At 37.3% G+C, this 20,029-nt stretch overlaps 1 protein-coding gene across 9 annotated transcripts in view; it reads right to left on the bottom strand.

Annotated features, from left to right (window-relative positions):
* Positions 1–1,775: 1,775 nt before the first annotated feature.
* Positions 1,776–20,029, bottom strand: part of TDRD12 (tudor domain containing 12) — a 33,287-nt gene continuing 15,033 nt past the window's right edge. For 4 of the 9 annotated variants that reach the window (XM_057400158.1, XM_057400163.1, XM_057400164.1 and 1 more), the window contains 17 exons: positions 19,852–19,976; positions 17,732–17,923; positions 16,505–16,633; positions 14,659–14,770; positions 13,662–13,786; positions 13,328–13,548; positions 12,570–12,669; positions 8,677–8,864; positions 8,174–8,384; positions 7,539–7,631; positions 6,912–7,081; positions 5,519–5,658; positions 4,433–4,487; positions 2,716–2,829; positions 2,477–2,630; positions 2,307–2,373; positions 1,776–1,950 (listed from right to left, as the gene is read on the bottom strand). In XM_057400158.1, coding sequence (XP_057256141.1) covers positions 1,865–1,950; positions 2,307–2,373; positions 2,477–2,630; positions 2,716–2,829; positions 4,433–4,487; positions 5,519–5,658; positions 6,912–7,081; positions 7,539–7,631; positions 8,174–8,384; positions 8,677–8,864; positions 12,570–12,669; positions 13,328–13,548; positions 13,662–13,786; positions 14,659–14,770; positions 16,505–16,633; positions 17,732–17,923; positions 19,852–19,976 — 2,282 coding nt within the window. In that variant the 3' untranslated portion in view covers positions 1,776–1,864. Of the gene's footprint in view, positions 1,951–2,306; positions 2,374–2,476; positions 2,631–2,715; positions 2,830–4,357; positions 4,488–5,518; positions 5,659–6,911; positions 7,082–7,538; positions 7,632–8,173; positions 8,385–8,676; positions 8,865–12,569; positions 12,670–13,327; positions 13,549–13,661; positions 13,787–14,658; positions 14,771–16,504; positions 16,634–17,731; positions 17,924–19,851; positions 19,977–20,029 lie in introns of those variants that run through there. The other 5 variants (XM_057400159.1, XM_057400160.1, XM_057400161.1 and 2 more) reach the window with 5 other exon arrangements.

Below are 20,029 nucleotides of genomic sequence, written 5' to 3'. Positions count from 1 at the left end.
GACTGAGGAGGTGAGCATCAAATGAAAATGGGAAGCACAGTTGACAGGAAGAGGGTGATTTTATTTTTTTAATTAAAACAATTACTGTCAGCATCATGACTTTACAAAGGTAACTTCACCATCCTAGGAACACTATTTGGTAGCTGATGAAAAAATACAAAAATAGTACTACATTAACATAGAGATTTAAGCAGCTTTCGCTTCCCCTGCTGAGAAAAGTGTAGACAGATTCTAGGTAACACTGCTCCTATATTCACTCTGTGCAAATGGATAAAGAAAGGAATTTTATCAAGACACTTATCAGTATTTTGATGTAATTAATTTGAGAAAGACTTCATACTGAAAGCACAAGTCCTTTCAACAACATCTGAGGACCATCATCCTATTAAGGGACAAGTCAAAGAAAAATATCCAGCCTCATGGCTCCATTTTTCAATTAGGTGATTTGACAGTCTTCTGTTTGCACCACAACACAGAGCAAGACCAAAACACAGTTACATTAGCTATTTCCCTAAGTACTTCTACAACAATTACAGCTTTCCAAGTACCTGTACACAGGTGAAGGTTTTAAGTAAGCTCAGTAATCATCAGGTTCCTCCAACAGCACTTTTTTTTTTAAACCATACATTAACAACTTTCTGTGTCACATGATGGTTTTCTACTGGCATCAACAATATTCTTAATATTCTTAAAGAAGCAGCTTTATTATATGCTAATATTAAAAAAATTGTCAGCATAAGTAGAAAAATAGACTGTCATTTTAGTGTGAGGTGCCCCTGCCCATGGCAGGGGGGTTGGAGTTAGATGATCTTAAGGTCCTTTCCAACCCTAACTATTCTACGATTCTATAAATGCATTGATACAGTCTTTCTCCTGTTCCTGAAGTAAAGGCATCCCAATGTTTCAGGCTTCTTTAAATAAACATGTAAATTCTCATCTCTATTCTAAATCACCATATAGTTACATCAGGGAAAACAACATGCTTTAAAATCTAGAGATGCAAAGAGATCAATACCAGATTAATTTATTATGTATTTCTTTTACATGACTACTTTACTGCAATGAATGTGCACAAATCTAACAGTGACAATTAGTTACTGGAAGATGGTATATAAACAGGCAAAGCCTTAGGCTAAACAGACAAGATTTTATTGTTCATTCGCATAGTAGAAACGACTTTCAGATAAATTCAGAGGGAAAAAAGTAAGAGCATTCGTAAGAAATCAAAATGTCAAACAAATACTAAATTTACTGTCACAGAAGCTTTGCAGCAGTTACTATAGCAAACCGCACTGTACAATCTTTGATACCAAGTCAACATATATCCAATGAAGTAACAAAAACTGCTGCTGGAATTGCAGTGTAATTTCTTCATGCGGAACTGACAAATGTGATGATTGCCAACAAGCTGATACATATGAATAGTATGAATATAGTAGAAATAACTGACATACTCAAATTTTAAAAACTTTGAAAACTTTGGCAAATTACTAACTACAGCTAACACAGCAAATTCACTCAAAGTAAACCAGAAGCTCTGTAATTACTAATAAATTCAACCCAAGTAAATTTAATTCCTAATAAATTCAACCAATTCTTTAGATTTTACTGTTTAGACAGCACACTTACATTAAAGCCAACGATTTTAAAGTGAAGGCACCAGAACACATATGTAATGTTCTTCTAAGGAGTACTTCTTTAGGTTCTCAGAGCCCAGAGGCTAGTTTATTCACTAGTTTCCTCCTAAAATGAAGGACAGTTCTGCAACTTATGCATTTATTTTTATCAATTTTACTGGAAATATTCATGCAAGCAACTGTTTTGAAGAATAATTCTTATCACAGGAAAAAAAACTGTATCCAAATTAGTCATCACTTTCTGTTCCACTGACTTCTGAGGAGTCAACCAAATCTTCTGATACTGCACCAGTGCAATACACTTTTTTAGTACCTAGAAGTAATTATCAAAGTGTAACATTTATAAAGCAAGAAAAAATTAAAAACTTCAAAACCAATATGTAGCAGTATTAAAAAAGAATACCAAAACAGTAAAATCACACTTTAAACTACAAACTACTCCAAACCACTAAAAACTACTTTAAACTGCTTGTCCGTGCTATTCTGACAGAAAATTACTCTCCTGTCTACAGTTTGCTATCAGCGGTCCTCTCATCTGTTTTCAGAGAGTTTGAGCAAGTGAAATGTCATATATAACTGAAATAAAAGAATATTTGAGATAAAACCTATGCAGAAATGAGGATGCTAATCATCTCATGCATTATAAACACCAACTTGTTCATTCCTTACCACCTGGAAAAGGGCTGTCATCTTCACAATCTTCCCAGTGTTCAAAATCAAGAGACACATGATTATTCTGTTGACAAAAACATTGTTTGAAATACTTCCATTGGCACACAGTGGCCAATGTTCAGTATGTTCAGAATACACAGTAACTCTCAAATTAACTTCCACTTCACCTTATTCTTCAGTAATTTGCACCATGATCCTTTTTGCTCTTTCACAAGAATAATAACAACCTCTTTATCCTTTATCACACATGTAGACTTTTCTGCAAGTATACGCTGATGCAGCTCCATGTCAGCCAAATAAAATTTGTCTCCTGAACAAGCACTACATCATAAAAAAAAGTTTAAAAATATTAAATGCAAGCTGACAGTCAAACATTTAGTAATTATACTAGATTTGTTAAACCTACCTGAAAATCACCTTCTCTTTAGAGAACTCACATTTATGGTCAGCTGTGCTTGCTATTTCTACTTTCACTGTAACCGTCTCTTCATTTTGAAACCACTTTATTTGTGGATGAAAACTAAAATAAAGAAAGTATAATTGGATTTTTTTTTTCCCAAAATAGAAAAAAAAAACCCAAGTCTCAGAGAAACTGTTTTGCATAAGCTAGAACTTTCCCACTAGGTTGCAAGCAACTAGCTGATTTTCAGATGAATAGAAGTGACAGAAAAGTACATGACAGGGTATCAGTCAAGCCCGCTACTAAAGCAGTGTGATCTGTCTCTGGAGAAGCACATCTACTAGTCCAAGTAGGGGGAGAAACCTAACTAACTTTGATATCTACAGGAATCAAATTTACTGCCCCACTTAAGGACGCTATCATAGTCTGATCTTGAAACAACAAAAGAAACAGTAACAGTAGCAAGACCAACCTCTGAAAGACAAACCAAACTTTTCAACTGACTACAGACATGAATATACATCTCATCAATATTTTCAACTGCTTGTTTTACAGCTGTTATGCCTCAATCTTCCTCCAAACACTGAAAGGTTTTAACCAGCAAAAGATAAATCTTGTTAATAGACTGTAATATCCATTCATTAAGATTACTTCCCTTATCATGCCCTCAGTCACATCCAAACCCTCATTTATTTAACTGCTACCTTGTATCTCAAGGTGTTATTGCATAACGGAGAAGATCTGCAACTGTTCTAGCCAAGCTGCAGGAGATACAGCTAAACGCAGTCAATCACCCTATCAACAAGAACTTTTCCAATAGGCTAAAACATAAAATATTTTTGAACCTTGCACAAGAAAATGTTAGTCACCCGTAACTAGCATTAACAGAAGAAAAACTGTAAGCCACCAAAAAGAAGCACTGCCTAGTCCCAAAGTGAGAAACTTACACATTTCTCAGGATCCACTGTCAGTTGACTTTGCCCACAAACCACACTTAAGACTTCTCTTGGCATACTCCCAATCATAAATAAATCTAAACTTAAACTTAGCATTCATTTCTACTGCATGCTGCTCAAATTACTTAACAACAGAAACTGCCCTATCCACAAAGGGTTAAGGATAATGGATCCACTTCCAATCAGAACAAAACAAACGCAAAGCAGAAAACAAAGAGAAAAAGAAATGGGCCATAATTTTGCATTGCAGACATTCTCAGAATAAAATCAGTTGTTTTTTTTGTTTGGTTTTCTTTTTTGTTAGGAACAGAATTACATTAAGGGGAGACACAAAACTGATTCATCCCATCAAATACCAATCTGCAGAGACAGAAGCATCCGAGCTGTAATTCAGATAGGACCAGTCTTTGGTTAGAACATAAACCAGACAAGTGCAAATCAGAATTTATACCTATCAACTGAGTTTAAAGAGTGTTTTGTTTTCATTCCTAGTACTGTGATGCCTAATCAAAGATTACACAATTTCAACAGATAAAGTTAGCTTCCAGGAGTAAGCTAAAGAGCAATGAAATTACTTAAGGGATTCACAAGATGTGTGTGTATACATACATATCTAACAGCAACAGTCAACCTCTCAAGTTCAACACTGAGGTAACAGAATACTTCTACCTATATTATACCTATTTACTCACAAAACAGATTAATCTCAGTAAGGACGACTGTCCTGTTTGGCAGTTCACATTAAAAATCACTCTGAATTTTTGTACCATTGGCGCTGATGCAGTGTAGTGTCTTCTACATCCTTACTTTGACGTACACCACCTAAAAAGAAATCAGAAAGATATTTTATACTTATCTATACTATAGAAACCAGATACTTCCAGAATACTCCAGTACCACCATAAACATAGCTTGCTAGCAAGCAAATTACTATCACAAGACCGTATTTGCCATTTATACTGGGTACCTGGTATTTGGAAAGATTTTATAAAGTTAATAATTCAACTGAAAATTTTAACTAAAAAGAGTATTGTGGCTGGTACAATTTAAAAAATCCACCACAATTGTACAGTTTTTCAGGTCAGGTAAAGGTTTTTCCCATTTCAAGACATTACTTACTTGAAATCCAAAACATGTAATTTTAGACACTAGGAGTTTCGGGGTTGGAACAACTAATACTGCTGTTACCATCACAACTTACAACATGGCATTACAGTCACTCTACTACACCAGGAAAAAACGCTTTCTATGATAAGCACTCCATGATCTTATTTGAATTTTGCCTGCTGCAACATTTTAAAATCACTCAGCTTTGACTGCTCTAAACTCACGCGCCAACTGCTGCAAGGTCCCCTTCCTGCAACTGACAAAGCCCTGAGCTTTTTTAAGCCTCTGACTGAGTACCACATTCTTGAGCTTTTGGCTTTTTTTTCCCTTTAATCTTTTTCAGCCATCCTAAGTCTTGGAAAAATTAAAAGCAACCTCCCAGAGAACAATGCTCCCAGCATCTTTCAACACATTTCAACCTCCTTAAACCCTATGGCTTCTGACAGCAAAATGCCAACCCTGTCTACAGGAGAGATTTCCTACTTACACATTCCATTCAGTTCTTAGTCTCCCAAGGAGTAAGTGTTCCCCAAATAGCAATACAGCCACATTAGTGAGATTTACTCTCGCAGCATCTCCAGGCTACTAACTATACTAAGGTATCTGTGGCTTATTCTAAACATTAGCTACATGGCGCTACTCTGTACACCCACAGAGGTCCCCACTTTGTAATATGACATCTAGGTTGACATTTAAGCCCCAATCCTTAAAGTCTCAAAATTGTTGGAAATCCTAAAAATGTTTACCACCTGAGTGAGTCCTGAAAGTAATCTTAGAAGAACTACAGTTTTCTGTAGAGTTTTCTTGTGCTGACATGTTCTGTGGATTGGACATGTTTTCTGCATTGGACGTGTTCTCTGGATCAGCTGTATCCTCCTTTATGCTTCTGAACACAGAAAAATACATTTTAAAATGAAAATATTTAAATATGTTTAAGATTTAAAGGATTCCTAATCATAGCTGGAAATCCTTTCGAAGTTTTTCATTTTAATACATATAAAAATCCCTGACAAAATGCACTTCTACAACCTATAAATATCACCACAGGGTTGCTGAATGTCAGTAATTCAGAAAGAAGCATTTATACAGAAATCTGAGCTAGGAGAACATTTAAAATCCTGGTGGTACTAGCATTTCATCTGAAACAAGTCTATTGATGCTCCTGTGTGTGACAGTCGTAGACAGTAGAATGATTCCCTTTCACAAAGAATTCCAGTAGTTTTGGGGGCTTCTGGGTCATGTTTCATTCTAATTTTGGAAAAGTAAAGATTTCAGAATACTCAAAGTTCTGAATTTATCAGCCACAGACCTATGGCTTTGGAGCTGTACAGCCACTAGTTGGGCTAAAGCAAAATGAAACACTGCAACAGAGTCAATTTACTTGAGAGCTCAGAGATAGGCACCATGACCAGCAACAGCCTTGGACCTCACTGTCAAAGCATTACTTAGAACACAGCACCACATTATTTTTGAAACACTGAATCATCTGTTCAAGTGAAATCTCCTTCCATCACCTCCAAACACCCAGTGGCATAAGACAACCAAAACCAGTCTAGTAAGCTACCACTTAATGTTTCAGTTCACATAAATACATACTTCTAAATTAATTCATATTGAAGATTCAGTATTAAATACCCGTGCAGCCATCTTTATTCAGAACCAACACATCTTATTAATTTACCTCCAAAGTAGGTAAGACTGAAGTAATTTTAGTCCTAAATGAGAAATACCTTTAATCACTTCACCTTTAGAAAATGCTTATCAGCTTTTCTGAGTAATTTCAACTCAACAATTATTTGAGGCCAGGTAAAATACAACACAGCAAATTCAACTTTAGTGTATTTCTTAAAAATAATTTCTGAATTATATCTGAATCAAATACCACTTAAATGTTTTCTAGAGTTTATGTTTTTCTTTTCATGATGCAGGATCTTAAGGTCCCTTCCAACCCAAACTACTCTGTGATTGTGTTTTATGTGGCTAAAGAATAATTAAAGGAAAGCAGACATATCACAAATACTAGAGTCTGTGTTCAAATCAAAATCACATTCAGTAATATCAATAACGAAATACCCAGTTAAATAACGCAATTTTTTCCCCTACTAAACTATATGCTGAAAAAAAATTGTAAACACTTACAAAGAGTCTAAGTTCTCTGTGTGATCTAGTAATTTCAGGTGCCCACACAACTTCTGAAGTTGCGTTATATGTTCTGGATTGTCAGTTCCCAAACCTGTAGACAAAATCTCAGACCGAACATTGTATTCATTGGCTGTTATCTTCAACTCTGACAGCCTGGTTATGCGAACCTTGAATGACAAAGCATATTAAATGGAAACCATATCTCATAAATGGTGTCTCTCCAAATCTAAGCTTTAAACATACCTCATTTATTTATACTTATAAGCAGCTCATTTGCAAACAGGAACCTATCCACATTTGTGTTCAAAGTAAAAATGCCTCAATTTGCCTTTGAGCTATCTTTGATACCAATTCCTCACAGAACATCTTGTTCATAAAATGAAGGATTGCCTAGAGTCAGCTGTCCAGGACCAAGTCCCAGATGCTTCTGAGTATCTCTAAACACAGAGATATTACAAGCTGTCTGCAGCCTGTTCAACGGCTCAGACACCATTACAGTAAATTGACCAACACATGAATACCCCACAGAAAGTTAAAATAGGCAAAGACAGAAGGAAGGGGTTGTGCTTTATTATGAAGGAGTTTAGATACAAATATTTTGTAATGGTACAGTTCTATACCTACCATTTGGTCAATCCAAGCTGTATTTCCCAAGGTATGTACTATTTTTGCTTCATGCAGTTTTCCTTTGATTTTGTGATTTATGTAATGAGTTACCTATGAAAAACAAGTTTTCGCTGTATTTGAGAATGCCAACTATTTTAATTATATTATTTTTATTTATTTTAATTATAATGAAACAATCTTCTGAGCTTAACAATGAAAAGGATATTCAATAAATAAAAAGATTTTTGAGTAAACTAGTGAAATACTCCAACTTTACCACAGGTTAAAATAATATCAGCCTTTAAGGAGGGATCTTGCTTAATGGAAGAATGGACCTCCAACACAGGTCAATTTACAGAGGCTACTCTTCTGCTGTTACACCCCCCAGATTCAAAAGTAGCAACAGCTAGTTCTGTAAAAACCCATTTAAATTGGAGAAGAAAACCCCATAAACATCACTTTATTATTTTGTAGGAAAACAAACAAGAAAAGTGACTTACTAGAATTTGGTCCAGTAGCAGATACTTATTTCTAATACTAACAAGCAATGAGATTTGATAGCTAAGTCTGCAGTTCATTACTGTTTTCTTGTAGAAAATAATGCACAGAAATTAAAGAACAAAGGAAATACCATGCAGAAACATAAATATTACCTCTGGGTTCCATTCAGTTTCTTTATCAATGGGTTTCACTCTACAAACTACAAATTCCACAGCCTGAGGTGGCAGGCACTGAAACCTTGCAGGCAAATGAAGCAGCTGACAGCTCAGACCTTGACTTGCTCTGCCTTCATCTATATATTTAATTTTGACACTGAAGAACAGATTTTCCTCTTCTTGTGGATATATCTCTAACACCTGAACCCTTCACACAGTAGGAAAAGGAACACAGTATTATTATTCATCTAACTAGCTGCAAAAAGTTTTTTAATCTACTCATTCAGAAAACTACGTTTTCATAGCAAAACATTTAACTGGGTGTGCACATGCATGGGTAGTCATTCTGCTTTTCATTCAGTAACTTAAAAATAGGTTTTTAAAGGTCTGAGTAGCAGCTATTCTTTTCCCTGATTTTGGAGGTGGGCCTACTTTTTTTTAAACTAGAAACAGTGAGAGTTTAAAAAAGTGACACAGATAATAACCCCCAACGTATTTACCTGTGAAAAAGTCTTTTCTCACATAATCCATACAATGCTAGTGCCTTCACCTCTTTAACAGAAATTCTGTTACTTGGGTTCTCAAAATACTCATTAATTTCTTTGGCAAGAATTGTGTATTGGTCTTTTTCCTTATCTACTATTCGACCAAAGTAATTTGTTGCACTTACAATGTGGAGAGGCAGTATCTGAAAACAAAAAACATCTGAGAAGAACAAAGGACTACATAATTTATTAAATATGACACGTTAACCTGTCATATTCAAGACCACTTACCTCTCTCCAGCCTGAAGAGGAGACAAAGATACTGCTGCATACACACATTTCAGAAGATTTAGTTGTCAGTGTATTATTCAGGAATAATTCTGAATTCAGAATTAAATGAAGAAACAGCATAAGTCATACCTGCTGCCTTGAGGGCACCACATGTAAGTGCATGTTTCTAGCAACAGTGTCATGAAACCTGTCCTGGTCTCAGGCACTAAAACCAGATACATGTAGGTTGTCAAAGGGTTTGAAAACTCACTTCAACAATAGCTTATTAGGTAGAAATGGACTGACACTAAAGAATCCACCCAGTTCTCCTTATTTTCTGTTCTCATAACCTGTGACTTTTGGGAATGGATAACACCCATTAACTGCATGACATAAAGGCACACAAATTCTGCAGAAGACAGGACAGGAAAAAAGGCATCCAGCACACCTTAGACCCAAGGGCTAAAACTTTGGAAGGACATCTACATGCTTTCCCTCAGCAATCATCACCCAACAAGGAGAGAGAGATTGTACAATACTACTGTACCGGAAGACACTCCAGTACAGAAGGGACCTAAAAGCCAGGCAAAGGGAGCTAGAGATACAAACTATCACTGGCATGTGAAGAACCACCATAGCAAAGTCAATGCAGTAACTACAATGGTTTCATGACTGCAAAACTTAAAAAAAACCAGTAAGGCCCAGTTAGAACAACAGTGTCTCAGAATGAATTTCAAAAAGCACTGACATCTTAGTATAGAATCATAGAATAGTTAAGGTTGGAAAGGACCTTAAGATCATCTAGTTCAAACCCACTGCCATGGGTAGGGACACCACACACTAGACCATACCTTCCAAGACTCTGCCCAACCTGGCCTTGAACACTGCCAGGGATGAAGCATTGAACAATTCCAGTGCCTCATCACCCTCACAGTAAATAACTTCTTCCTTACATCTAACTTGAACTTCCCCTGTTTAAATTCGTTATCTCTTGTCCTAGCACTACAACACCTGATGAAGAGTCCCTCTCCAGCATCCTTGGTAGGCCCCCTTCAGATATTGTTCTGAGGTGTCCACTATCTTCTTTTCTGCAGGCTGATTAGCCCCAGCTTTCTCAGCCTGTCTTCATATAGGAGGTGCTCCAGTCCCCTGATCATCCTTGTGACCCTCCTCTGGACTTGTTCCAACAGTTCCATATCCTTATGCTGAGGACACCAGAACTGCATACAGTAATCCAAGTGGAGTCCCACAAGAGCAGAGGGGCAGGATCATTTCTTTCAACCTGCTGGTCACACTCCTATTGATGCAGCCCAGGACACAGCTCGTTTCTGGGCTGTGAGCGCACACTGAAGCCAGCTCATGTTAAGTTTCTCGTCAACCAACACCTCGAAGTTCTCCTTAGGGCTGCTCTGAATCTCTTCTCTGCCCAACCTGTAGCTGTGCCTGGGACTGCCCTGACTCAGGTGCACGACCCTGCACTTGGCTTGGTTCGACTTTATGAGGTTGGCACTGGCCACCTCTCAAGTGTGTCCAGGTCCCTCTGGATGGCACTCCTTCCCTCCAGTGCATCAACTGAACCACACAGCTTGGAGTCATGAGCAAACCTCCTGAGGGCACACTTAATTCCACCGTCCATGCTACTAACAAAGATATTGAACAGGATGGGTCCCGACATCGACCCCTGAGGGACACCACTTGTTACCTATCTCTATTTGGACATTGAGCTGTTGACCAGAACTCCCTGCGTGCGGCCGTCCAGCCAAGTCTTTATCCATCACGTGGTCCATCCATCAAATTGATGTCTCTCCAGTTTAAAGACAAGGATGTCGTGTGGGTCAGTGTCAAACACTTTGCACAAGACAAAGTAGCAATATCAACTGCTGTGCCCCTATCCACCAGTTCCTTAGCCCCATCACTGAGGGCCACCAAATCGGTCAAGCAGGATTTCCCCTTAGTGAAGCCATGTTGGCTGTCCCCAGCTACCTAATTGTTTTCCATGTGCCTTAGCATCCTTTCCAGGAGAACCTACACCAAGATTCTGCAAGGCACAGAGGTGACACTGACTGGTCTGTAGTAACCCAAGTCTCATTTTCCCTTTCTTGAAAAAGGGGTTATATTTCCCTTTTTCCAGTGGTCAGTAACTTGACTTGAGTGCCACGATTTTTCAAATATGGTAGACAGTGGCTTAGCAATTTCATTCACCAGTTCCTTTAGGACCCACAGATGGATTTCATCAGATCCCATGGACGTGTGCACACTCAGGCTCTTCAGATGATCTCTAACCTGATCCTCCCCTACCACAGGCCTTAGGTCTTCATTCTCACAGTTCCTGCATCTGCCTTCCAAGACTTCTGCAGAACTACTTGCTGAGTAGAGTCAGAGTACTTGCTGCTGAAGACTGAGGCAAAGAAGTCATTGAGAAACTCAGCCTTTTCCAAATTCAGGGTAGCCAGTTCTCCCAGTTCTGTCTCCGGAGAGAGCCCACATTATGCCTAGTCTGTCTTTTTTTTGTGACATACCTATAGAAGCCTTTTCCTGTTATCTTTCACATCCCTTGCCAGACTCAATTCTGGCTGCGCCTTAGCTTTCCTGACCTGATCCCTAGCTTCCTGGACAATGTCCCTGTATTCTTCTCAGGCTGCATGTCCTTGCTTCCACCTTTTATAAGCTTCCTTTTTCCTTCTAAATTTTCACAGCAGCTCCTGCTGTGAAAGCCTCCTGGCTTCCTGCCCCATTTACTTCTAGTCAGGATCCAACATCCCTGAGCTTGGAGCAGGTGATCCTTAAATATCAACCAGCAGACTTGAGCCCCCCTGCCCTCTAGGGCTTTATCCCATGGAACCTTACTGAGCAGGTTTCTGAAGAGGCCAAAGTCTGCTCTCTTGAAGTCCAGGGCAGTGAGCTTGCTGCATGCTCTTCTCACTGTCTGAGGATCTTGAACTCCACCATCTCATGATTGCTGCAGCCAGATTGCTGCTGGAGTGTCACATTCCCCACCAGCCTTTCCCTGTTGGTGAGCATGAGGTCAAGCATGGCACCTCTTTTTGTTGGCTCCTCTATTACTTGCAAGAGTAGGCAATAACTGCTCCATCTAGAAGGTAAGTAAAGAGCTTATCCAGTTTGCAGTATCCCATTTTCTGCGGATACTGCAAATGAAAATGCTACTTTCAAATGACAAGACCAGCATATGCTTGTTTTTCAGCAAGTCTGCAAGAACAGATGAGCCAAGAAAAAAATTCCTCGGTTCCAACAAAACACACATCATCTTCCACTTTGCTCCAAAAGATAAATTTCTTTTCCTCTACCATAAACGTAATAGAAATTCACAGGAATGTTAACCTTTGTTAATTCTGATATAGGATCTCAATTTATAGAGGGAAGGAATAAAAAGGACATAAGCCATCTTCCCACAGAAGAAAACCCATCTTCTCAATGCAGAAGAAAACCTGAGGTAAAGTAAGAAGTCTGGTACCCTTATTTATGCGAGGAGAAACAGAAAAAGGCTCAGTTATAACAAATATTCAAAACATATAGTATATGTACTACAGCAATATTAATATAATACAAAAAGTCATATGCAAATAGGTACTTAAGATCAGTCTTCTTGGTACCTAAAACCAAGGAAAATAGTAACTTACTGTCACACATCCAGGTGCCTGTAGAATTTTATCAGGTATATTCTGGGGTATATCCATTTGCATATTAATTTGATGACGATCTGGACAAGCTGTTCTATTCCTATGTATTAAAAACACGGGTTTAGAAGAAAACCTTTTTTTCTTTCTCTTCAGTTTTAAAGCATTTTGATGTGATTTACAATGGCTTAAAACACAAAGTTCATCAGTCCTCAATATTCAATTTCTGTCTCAAATAGCAGCCATAACTCTGGGGATTAAACAGAAACAGCCAAAAAATTCTTGGTGAATAAGTCTACATAACAAAAACCACCAGAAAACTTATTTCAGAACAAAGTAAACACTAACATTGTATTTTTTGTAACTTGCAACAACAGTTATCTATGCTAGAAGTAACATGGGAGAACACACTAGCTTCTTCCTTCTGGCACTACTTACAGTCGAGTTACAACTCAGAGAAGTCATTATCTACCTACCCACTCCTGGAGGGACAGAAGACAACAGGGAAGAGAGTAAAGCATAAACCTCATACAATTATTGTTAAAATACTAACCAAAACAACGGTTAAAGTTCCCTCAAGTACATTTAAGCAGGTGCCTGAGAAGTGAAACAGATGCAACAGAAAATACTGAGCAAAACCTGGTCTGAATAAAAATATCCAACAGGAAAATTAATCAAGGCAATAGAAGCAGTCATCACCCAGGGTGTACAATGCCCTTCTGCACTGGTACGTTTTTCAAGAAAACTGTGTATTTCCTTACTTGCAAATCCCAAATGTTTTAAGATAGGCACACAGTGGCCTTGAAGATTTCTTATCTTCTTCAGCTTCTAGCATCTTGGCAGTAAAATCATGCAGTTCTGGTGGAATTTCAGCTTCTGCATGCTGCAAAAAGCGCAGGATCCCAAGTGCATGACAGTCACTGTTTTCTGTGAGTAAAATGACTGACCTTGCCTTTGTATGTTCCTGATCTGCAGAGGAATCCTATAAAAAAAAAAAACACCAAAACCAAAAAAACCACCGCATTTTTAAAAAACTTTTATGTATCCACCACTTAATAACCAAATGTATTCTTCACCTGTTAAAGATTTACTCACATTAGAGAAGTTGTCAGACATGCTGTGTAGACGCTGACCAAAGATTCTTGAAGAAGGAAAACTGAAATGTATCACACAAGTTGCATCTGTAATTCCCAAAGACTGCATGCAGTCATCTGTTGAGACTAAGCAGATATTTTATACACATAAGTAAGGTAACTGTAGTACTTAAAGCACCTGAAGTGTTACATTAACAATGGCTGTTCCCTCTCCCCACGCACTGACTGAAAAGGCCTTTTCCCAATACACTTACATAAAGCATTTTACTTCCTCAGTCAGTACATTTCGTAAGTGTATGACAGATACAACTGTGTCTCTAATAATCCAGCATAATTCTGTATCTTGTATCAATATCACAGAATAAACAGAACTGCCCACAGCCAAGTACTTCACAAGAGTAAGACAGAAAACACTTTACGTAATGCCGGAATGCTAACATTTTTTGTTTTGTATGAACCTGCAAAGCAGACGTAAGTCAATCTTCTTGCTTTTGATGCATAACATGATAAAAATTAAGTTTTAAAGTGGGTAAAAAATTTTGCTACTGTAAACAACCTGAAAAATACAAAATACAATTCCACCAGAACGTATGGGAAATTATTACAGGAAGTCTTTAGAGTTGCTAAATGATTTCCAATGGAAATATCCTCTGTAGTACGAGATAATTGTGAAATCATGGGGATTCTTTGAAAGTACTAGTAGTTCTGTTAGCTAATGCTTAAAACCCTCCCTCTTTACATTTCCTCTACTAAATAAAGTTTTTTGCTCTAAGCAGTTAACCCTGTGACACAGAAACAACAAAAAGAAAATTAAAAAAAAAAAAAAGGAAAAGAAGACTAGCTGTATCAGCTGTAGCACTAATAAGTAGAGGGGTAAGTAGAAAGAATTCACAGGGAACTGACCCTGTGGAGGTGATGAAATAACCTAGTGTTAAATACTTAGTGCAGAACCATGAGAGACCATGAAGACATAATCACAACTAGACAAAAACACTCACCTAGCAGAACAGGACTGCCAGAATTATACTTTTCTGTCCACTGCTCTAAGACATACTTGGAATTGCTCTCTTTATGTATTTTCAAGGAAAATATTGAGTTGCTCTTCAGTGCCTGGATGACAAAGTAAAAAGGTACACATTTTTCCAGCAGTAACTGCTCTAAAACTCTAATAAACAGTATATCTTACTAGTATCTAGCATACCTTAGCTACTGTAAAAAAAAAGACATGTAAAAGTGTGAAATGCAGGTTGCTAATATGAAAAGAAAATTTCAAGATTATGGAGATTTATATTAATTTCCTGTATAAAAACAAACTAAAAACTCAGGTTTCTATGGTTTAATATATTAAACATAAGCTTTTCCCACCACTAAGGTGTCCTCTCTAAGCAGATTCTAACAACATGCAGGCTCATGTTTCAGTCTCTCAGAAAAAGCACTAAAAGCTCCTCACTGATCTACCCATACTTACTTTGCATGAATGTAGTATTCTCAAAGGCTTTATGTATTTCTCTAGTTCAATGCTTACAAATTAATCACTACAAAATCATTATCTGATAAACAGGCATGTCTAATGAACTAAACAAAATATTTTTGTAGATTATTTAAGATATTCGAAGTTGATGTACACAAGGATTACTATCAACAGCTTCAATGCTTATTTAGCATCAGCAAGCACTCTCTTTATGCAGCGGTGGGGTTGGTTTTGATATGCTTGAAGAACTTAACCACCAAATATTCAAGGAAAACATGTCAAAGTTGTGAGACAAACCACATTTGCTTCCATTAACTATAGTCAAAGATCAAACATTCTAAACACATCAACATTTACATAAGAATAATTCTTTAAATATCACAGGATCTACTGCAGCGTCTGGAAGGGAATGCATTCCATGTTTCAGGACTGACATGTCTTCTTATGACATCTAAACAATCCAGTCCATATCCTTTTGCTATCCCATCCCTGAACTACAGTTGAAAATTTTAAGTCAAAATACTCTCATAGCTTGCCGCCTTTAGCAACATCATCCCCATCACCAGCATCACCCTATTTAGTCTTAACAGAACTGCTTCCCATGTCTTGCTTCCCAGTCAAATCAGATTGCACTCCTCTTACTTTGCACTGTTAGAGAACTAGTAGAGACAAAGTGCAGAAAGATTGTTTTTTACTGCTATGTTGTTACATGTTTTCATTGCTACAATGTCTGAAGAACACTTGCAGGAGTCTTAATCTCCATCCCTGAAATGCTGATTATATCGTTCTACAAAAAAGGTGTAAAAATGGAGCATATTGCAGGTAACTCTGTGGCAGTTTTATATCAGCTTTTAAGAAAACACATGTTAAACATGCTATCTTCCTCCCAACATCCTATAACTTGAATCTTAACTGAATTCTGGTAGAACTTTCAGAGGATGACAGAAATGTTTTTTTCAAATCAGAGAAAGTTGACTACAATTTCAAATACTCCAGAGGAGAAAGCAACAAAACAGAACTTCTTAATATGGTGGCTTAAGTTTTCCCATACCACTCCTGGAAAGAGTAAATAAAATTAAGAAAACTGTCAGAACTTTCAATTGAAAAGATTGTCCAGTCAACTCAAAGTTCCAGTCTGACAGACAGAACATAGTGAAGAAATGAATAATGAAGCATTCTCTGCCAGACATTACTGTCTGTCAGGCTTTCCTCTGCTTGGCAAAAGGGCAGCTTTTGGGGCTATGTTTAGCAGAAATAATTAACTTTCAAATTCACATTCTTCCTTTATTCTCAGAAGACAAGGTATTTTTAGTTTGTTACACTGTGGCAATTAAAAAAGACCCAAACACTTTTCTACTTAAATGCTTTCTTACCTCATGAATTGCATCTACTTCATTTACTGAATTAGTGAATACCAGCACCTTCTGAGGATTATTGTGGGTAAAATCCAGTATTTTGAGTAACACAGAAATTCTCTCACTGTTCACACAAGGCTGCACAACCTAAAAATAGATACAAAACAGAGGGCTGGTAAGTAATGTAATCTATACATATTTTACTAATTCTTCCTTTTAATAAGCATTAAGCATTGTTACACATTACCAAAGAGAACCTAGTAAATGCTAGCTGCAGTAAGTGGCACATCTTGTCTTTAAGATTCAATTCTCCTAGATATATGTATAATTAAAATTCATCACATAATAAAAACCTTACTGTGGGATTTTGATTAATTTAGTTTTAGGTGAATTACAAATCTGAATTTGGCATTTTCAAGTGCCACTAAAAAAGCCTCACACCCTCTTGCACACAGAATAGCATTCTGTACCACCTGAAATACTCTTAATAACTGAAAAGCATCAAAACACTGACATTTTCAGTCTTGTCTAACCATTATTTAGACTTCTCACAAAAAGTGGTGTTTTTTCAACTTCATGACATGCTCAGAATACTTAGTCTTAGGGATTCCCCAAGATTCTCAATCCCTAAATTATTACATTTTGCGATATGTAATATGACGTATTCTCAAAATTATTACATTTTGAGAAAAATTCAGATCACAGTTACAGTATTTTGTATTACTCTTAAGGGCTACACCACATTGACTGGAAATTAAATGAGAAGACACTTAAGAACATATAATAACTTTCTGAAAATTTAAGTCAAGTTCTGTATTGTGTTGCACACAGCAGTAAAACAAGTATTTTATGAGCTCTGTCTTGGGATAACTTACCCTGTAGTTCTGCCGTTGCCTGATTAGCCATTACAAAATTAACAAGTGTAAAAACACTCAGCAAAATTCTTGTCATAAACTGTACCATTTGCATATACTTCACATAAAATTCAGACTCACTTGCATGAGGGAATATCTTCACATTAGTCCTACAAAGGAAGGCAAAACACCTTCAACTTTTCCAGTGACTAACCTGCAGAGGTCTTCCAAGAGTCACTTCAGTTCATATGTGGAAGGTGCACCTGAACAGTCTGAGTTAGGACTGCAGCACTACCCACTTAAACTATCAGCAACCACCTATACTGACCTTGATCAGTACAAACAGCAAAACATCTTAGTAAACAAAGTGACATCATACCCAAATTTTTACCTGTTGCACATTCCCATAGATGGAAGCTTCTTCCATTGCTGTTATCACAACATAAGGATCATTCATGAACTCCTTTATCAAGTGTGCTATGTGTTTATTCCAATGAGTTCCAACAGCAATGATCTGATGGGGTGAATACTCCCACTCTTCACTAGCAGTGGCTTTCTTGTAACAATCTAATATGGTAAAAACCTGCAAAGAAAAGTTTCTTTTCTAGTCTCTTATCCTATTCCAGACAGTATGTAACAACGAGAAGTAAACTGTTAGCACGTTACTTTTCCCAGTCTCAAAACCACCACCAGAGCAAAACCACACATTTTACATACCAAACCAAAGTGTTTGGTTTGTGCACTTGTATGTGTCCTATTATTTGAACGACTTCTAAAGCAAGAACAAAAAAACAGTACAGCATGGAGGAACAGCATATACAGACACAGAGGATTTTGTCCAGAGAAGAAAATCTCAGGAAAATGATCTTTACAAATCTGAAAAATACTACACCTAGGCAAAAGCAGAACCAAGAGGTCAGAGGCAGTCAGCAAAAACTAGGAAGCAAACAGAAGACAAGCAAACTTGCCAGTGCAGTAACCCCTCCCTCAAAGGGGGAACTACCATAAAACCATTTATAAAAAAAGTGGGGTGGGGGGAATCACTAAGAATGAATATATTCTTGATGACATTATCTGACCTATGTGACAAGCAGTCCAGTCATGGAACAACATCAGGATTTCTGGCAAAGCACTACCATATTAAAATACTAAGACATATTCAAGCTCTCTGCCACAATTGTAAGAGCTCTCTCCCAAACTGGCACTGTTGAGGACATGATTGTTTTTAACAATATGACATTTCTGCAACACAATGCTTTAGAAGAGCCACAACAACCCCAGCATTATCAAATTATCACTTCCCTCTGAAAGAGCACCTCTTCTTTTTTCTAGTCAAGATAGATGCATTTGAGAAGCTGAGAAGATCCTACAAAAATGGCAGACAACACACACAGTATTTTACAAACTACCTGCACACTGTCTCAAGAAGCAGAGGAACACAACATAATGACCAGCCTAATCAGAGAAAAGGAATGCCCCACTGGATAAGGATGACATTTAATCTAATTTATGACTTGCTTTGGTGCTACAAGGGCACACTTAACAGCTCCACACATAGCAAATTGGGCAATCTCTATTAAGATGTTTCTCCAGCTTTTTGCAGCTAGAAACACAGTCTTTTAGTCTTATCAACTTTTAAACAGGTAATATAAGTTAATGATTAAAAAAAAAAAATCTATGACAGTGAATAAAGATGGGTAAACCTTTTTTGCACACTGATGTAATATGCTGCAATACCAACAGAAATATCTGTTCTACAAAGCCTAAAAGCAGCAATATAAAAAAAAAAATCTTATTCAAGTTTGAGACAACATTTTAAATCTGACACAATATATACATCCTTGTCAAGCTGAAGCTTAACGCTGCTGCTCTGCCAAGATTTTCAGAGTTGGGATCAGTTTCTGCTTTTGACTGCACTGACATTAAGGCCCAAGGAAAGATTTTATGATTGCTTCCAAGATTATTTGATCCCTTGATTATTTGACTCACTTCTGCCTTTCATTCTCCAGAGACTGAGAAACTTACCAATAAAGATGGTTCCTGAACTGAAACTGTTTAAACAGCACTGATAAGAGAGAAGCTCGTTACACACAGATGATGCAAGTCTTTAAAGCAGATTTAAGATACCTATATTCAAACTACTGCTACCAAATTGAAAAAAGAAAGCAAATCCTTGGGAAACCATCCACAGCAAATGAAGACAGAACAATAGAGCAGCAGTGTGGAACAGGGAAAAACAGAGCTAAGTTAAAAAATAAACAAAACCCAACCAAAAACGTCAAAAAAAAGACAAGAATAGCAGGCAAAGTCAGATTTAACAGATGACATCTCCACCTTCCCAGCGCTTCTTTCTGCCAGAAGTATACAGATGTGATTTCTTTAAATTCCATTTTCTGACTCAACCCTACCACAGGGGGTTGGGAAGACTTTTTTTTTTCCAGTATGTGCCACTGTTTTCACAGCTTGCAAACAACGGGAACAACATTTTAGCAGAATATATCAGCCACTTACCTGTTCAGCAGCATCAGAAAAGAGCACCTCCATCTCATCAAGAACAAGATGGCAAAGTCGACAAAACAAATTGTGATGTTCAAACAGTCTCAGGAAGCTATACGGTGTAGTCACTATTACTTCACCTAAAAGTAGGAGGAAAAGAATGTTAACAGTAACTTACAACTTGAGAGAATAT

Source organism: Pezoporus wallicus, unplaced genomic scaffold (genome assembly GCF_028554395.1).
Source record: "Pezoporus wallicus isolate ANWC-B61680 ecotype Strahan unplaced genomic scaffold, APGP_CSIRO_Pwel_v1 contig_447, whole genome shotgun sequence".
NCBI classification, from domain to species: Eukaryota; Metazoa; Chordata; class Aves; order Psittaciformes; family Psittacidae; genus Pezoporus; species Pezoporus wallicus.
This window is presented reverse-complemented; position numbering and strand designations above follow the sequence as displayed.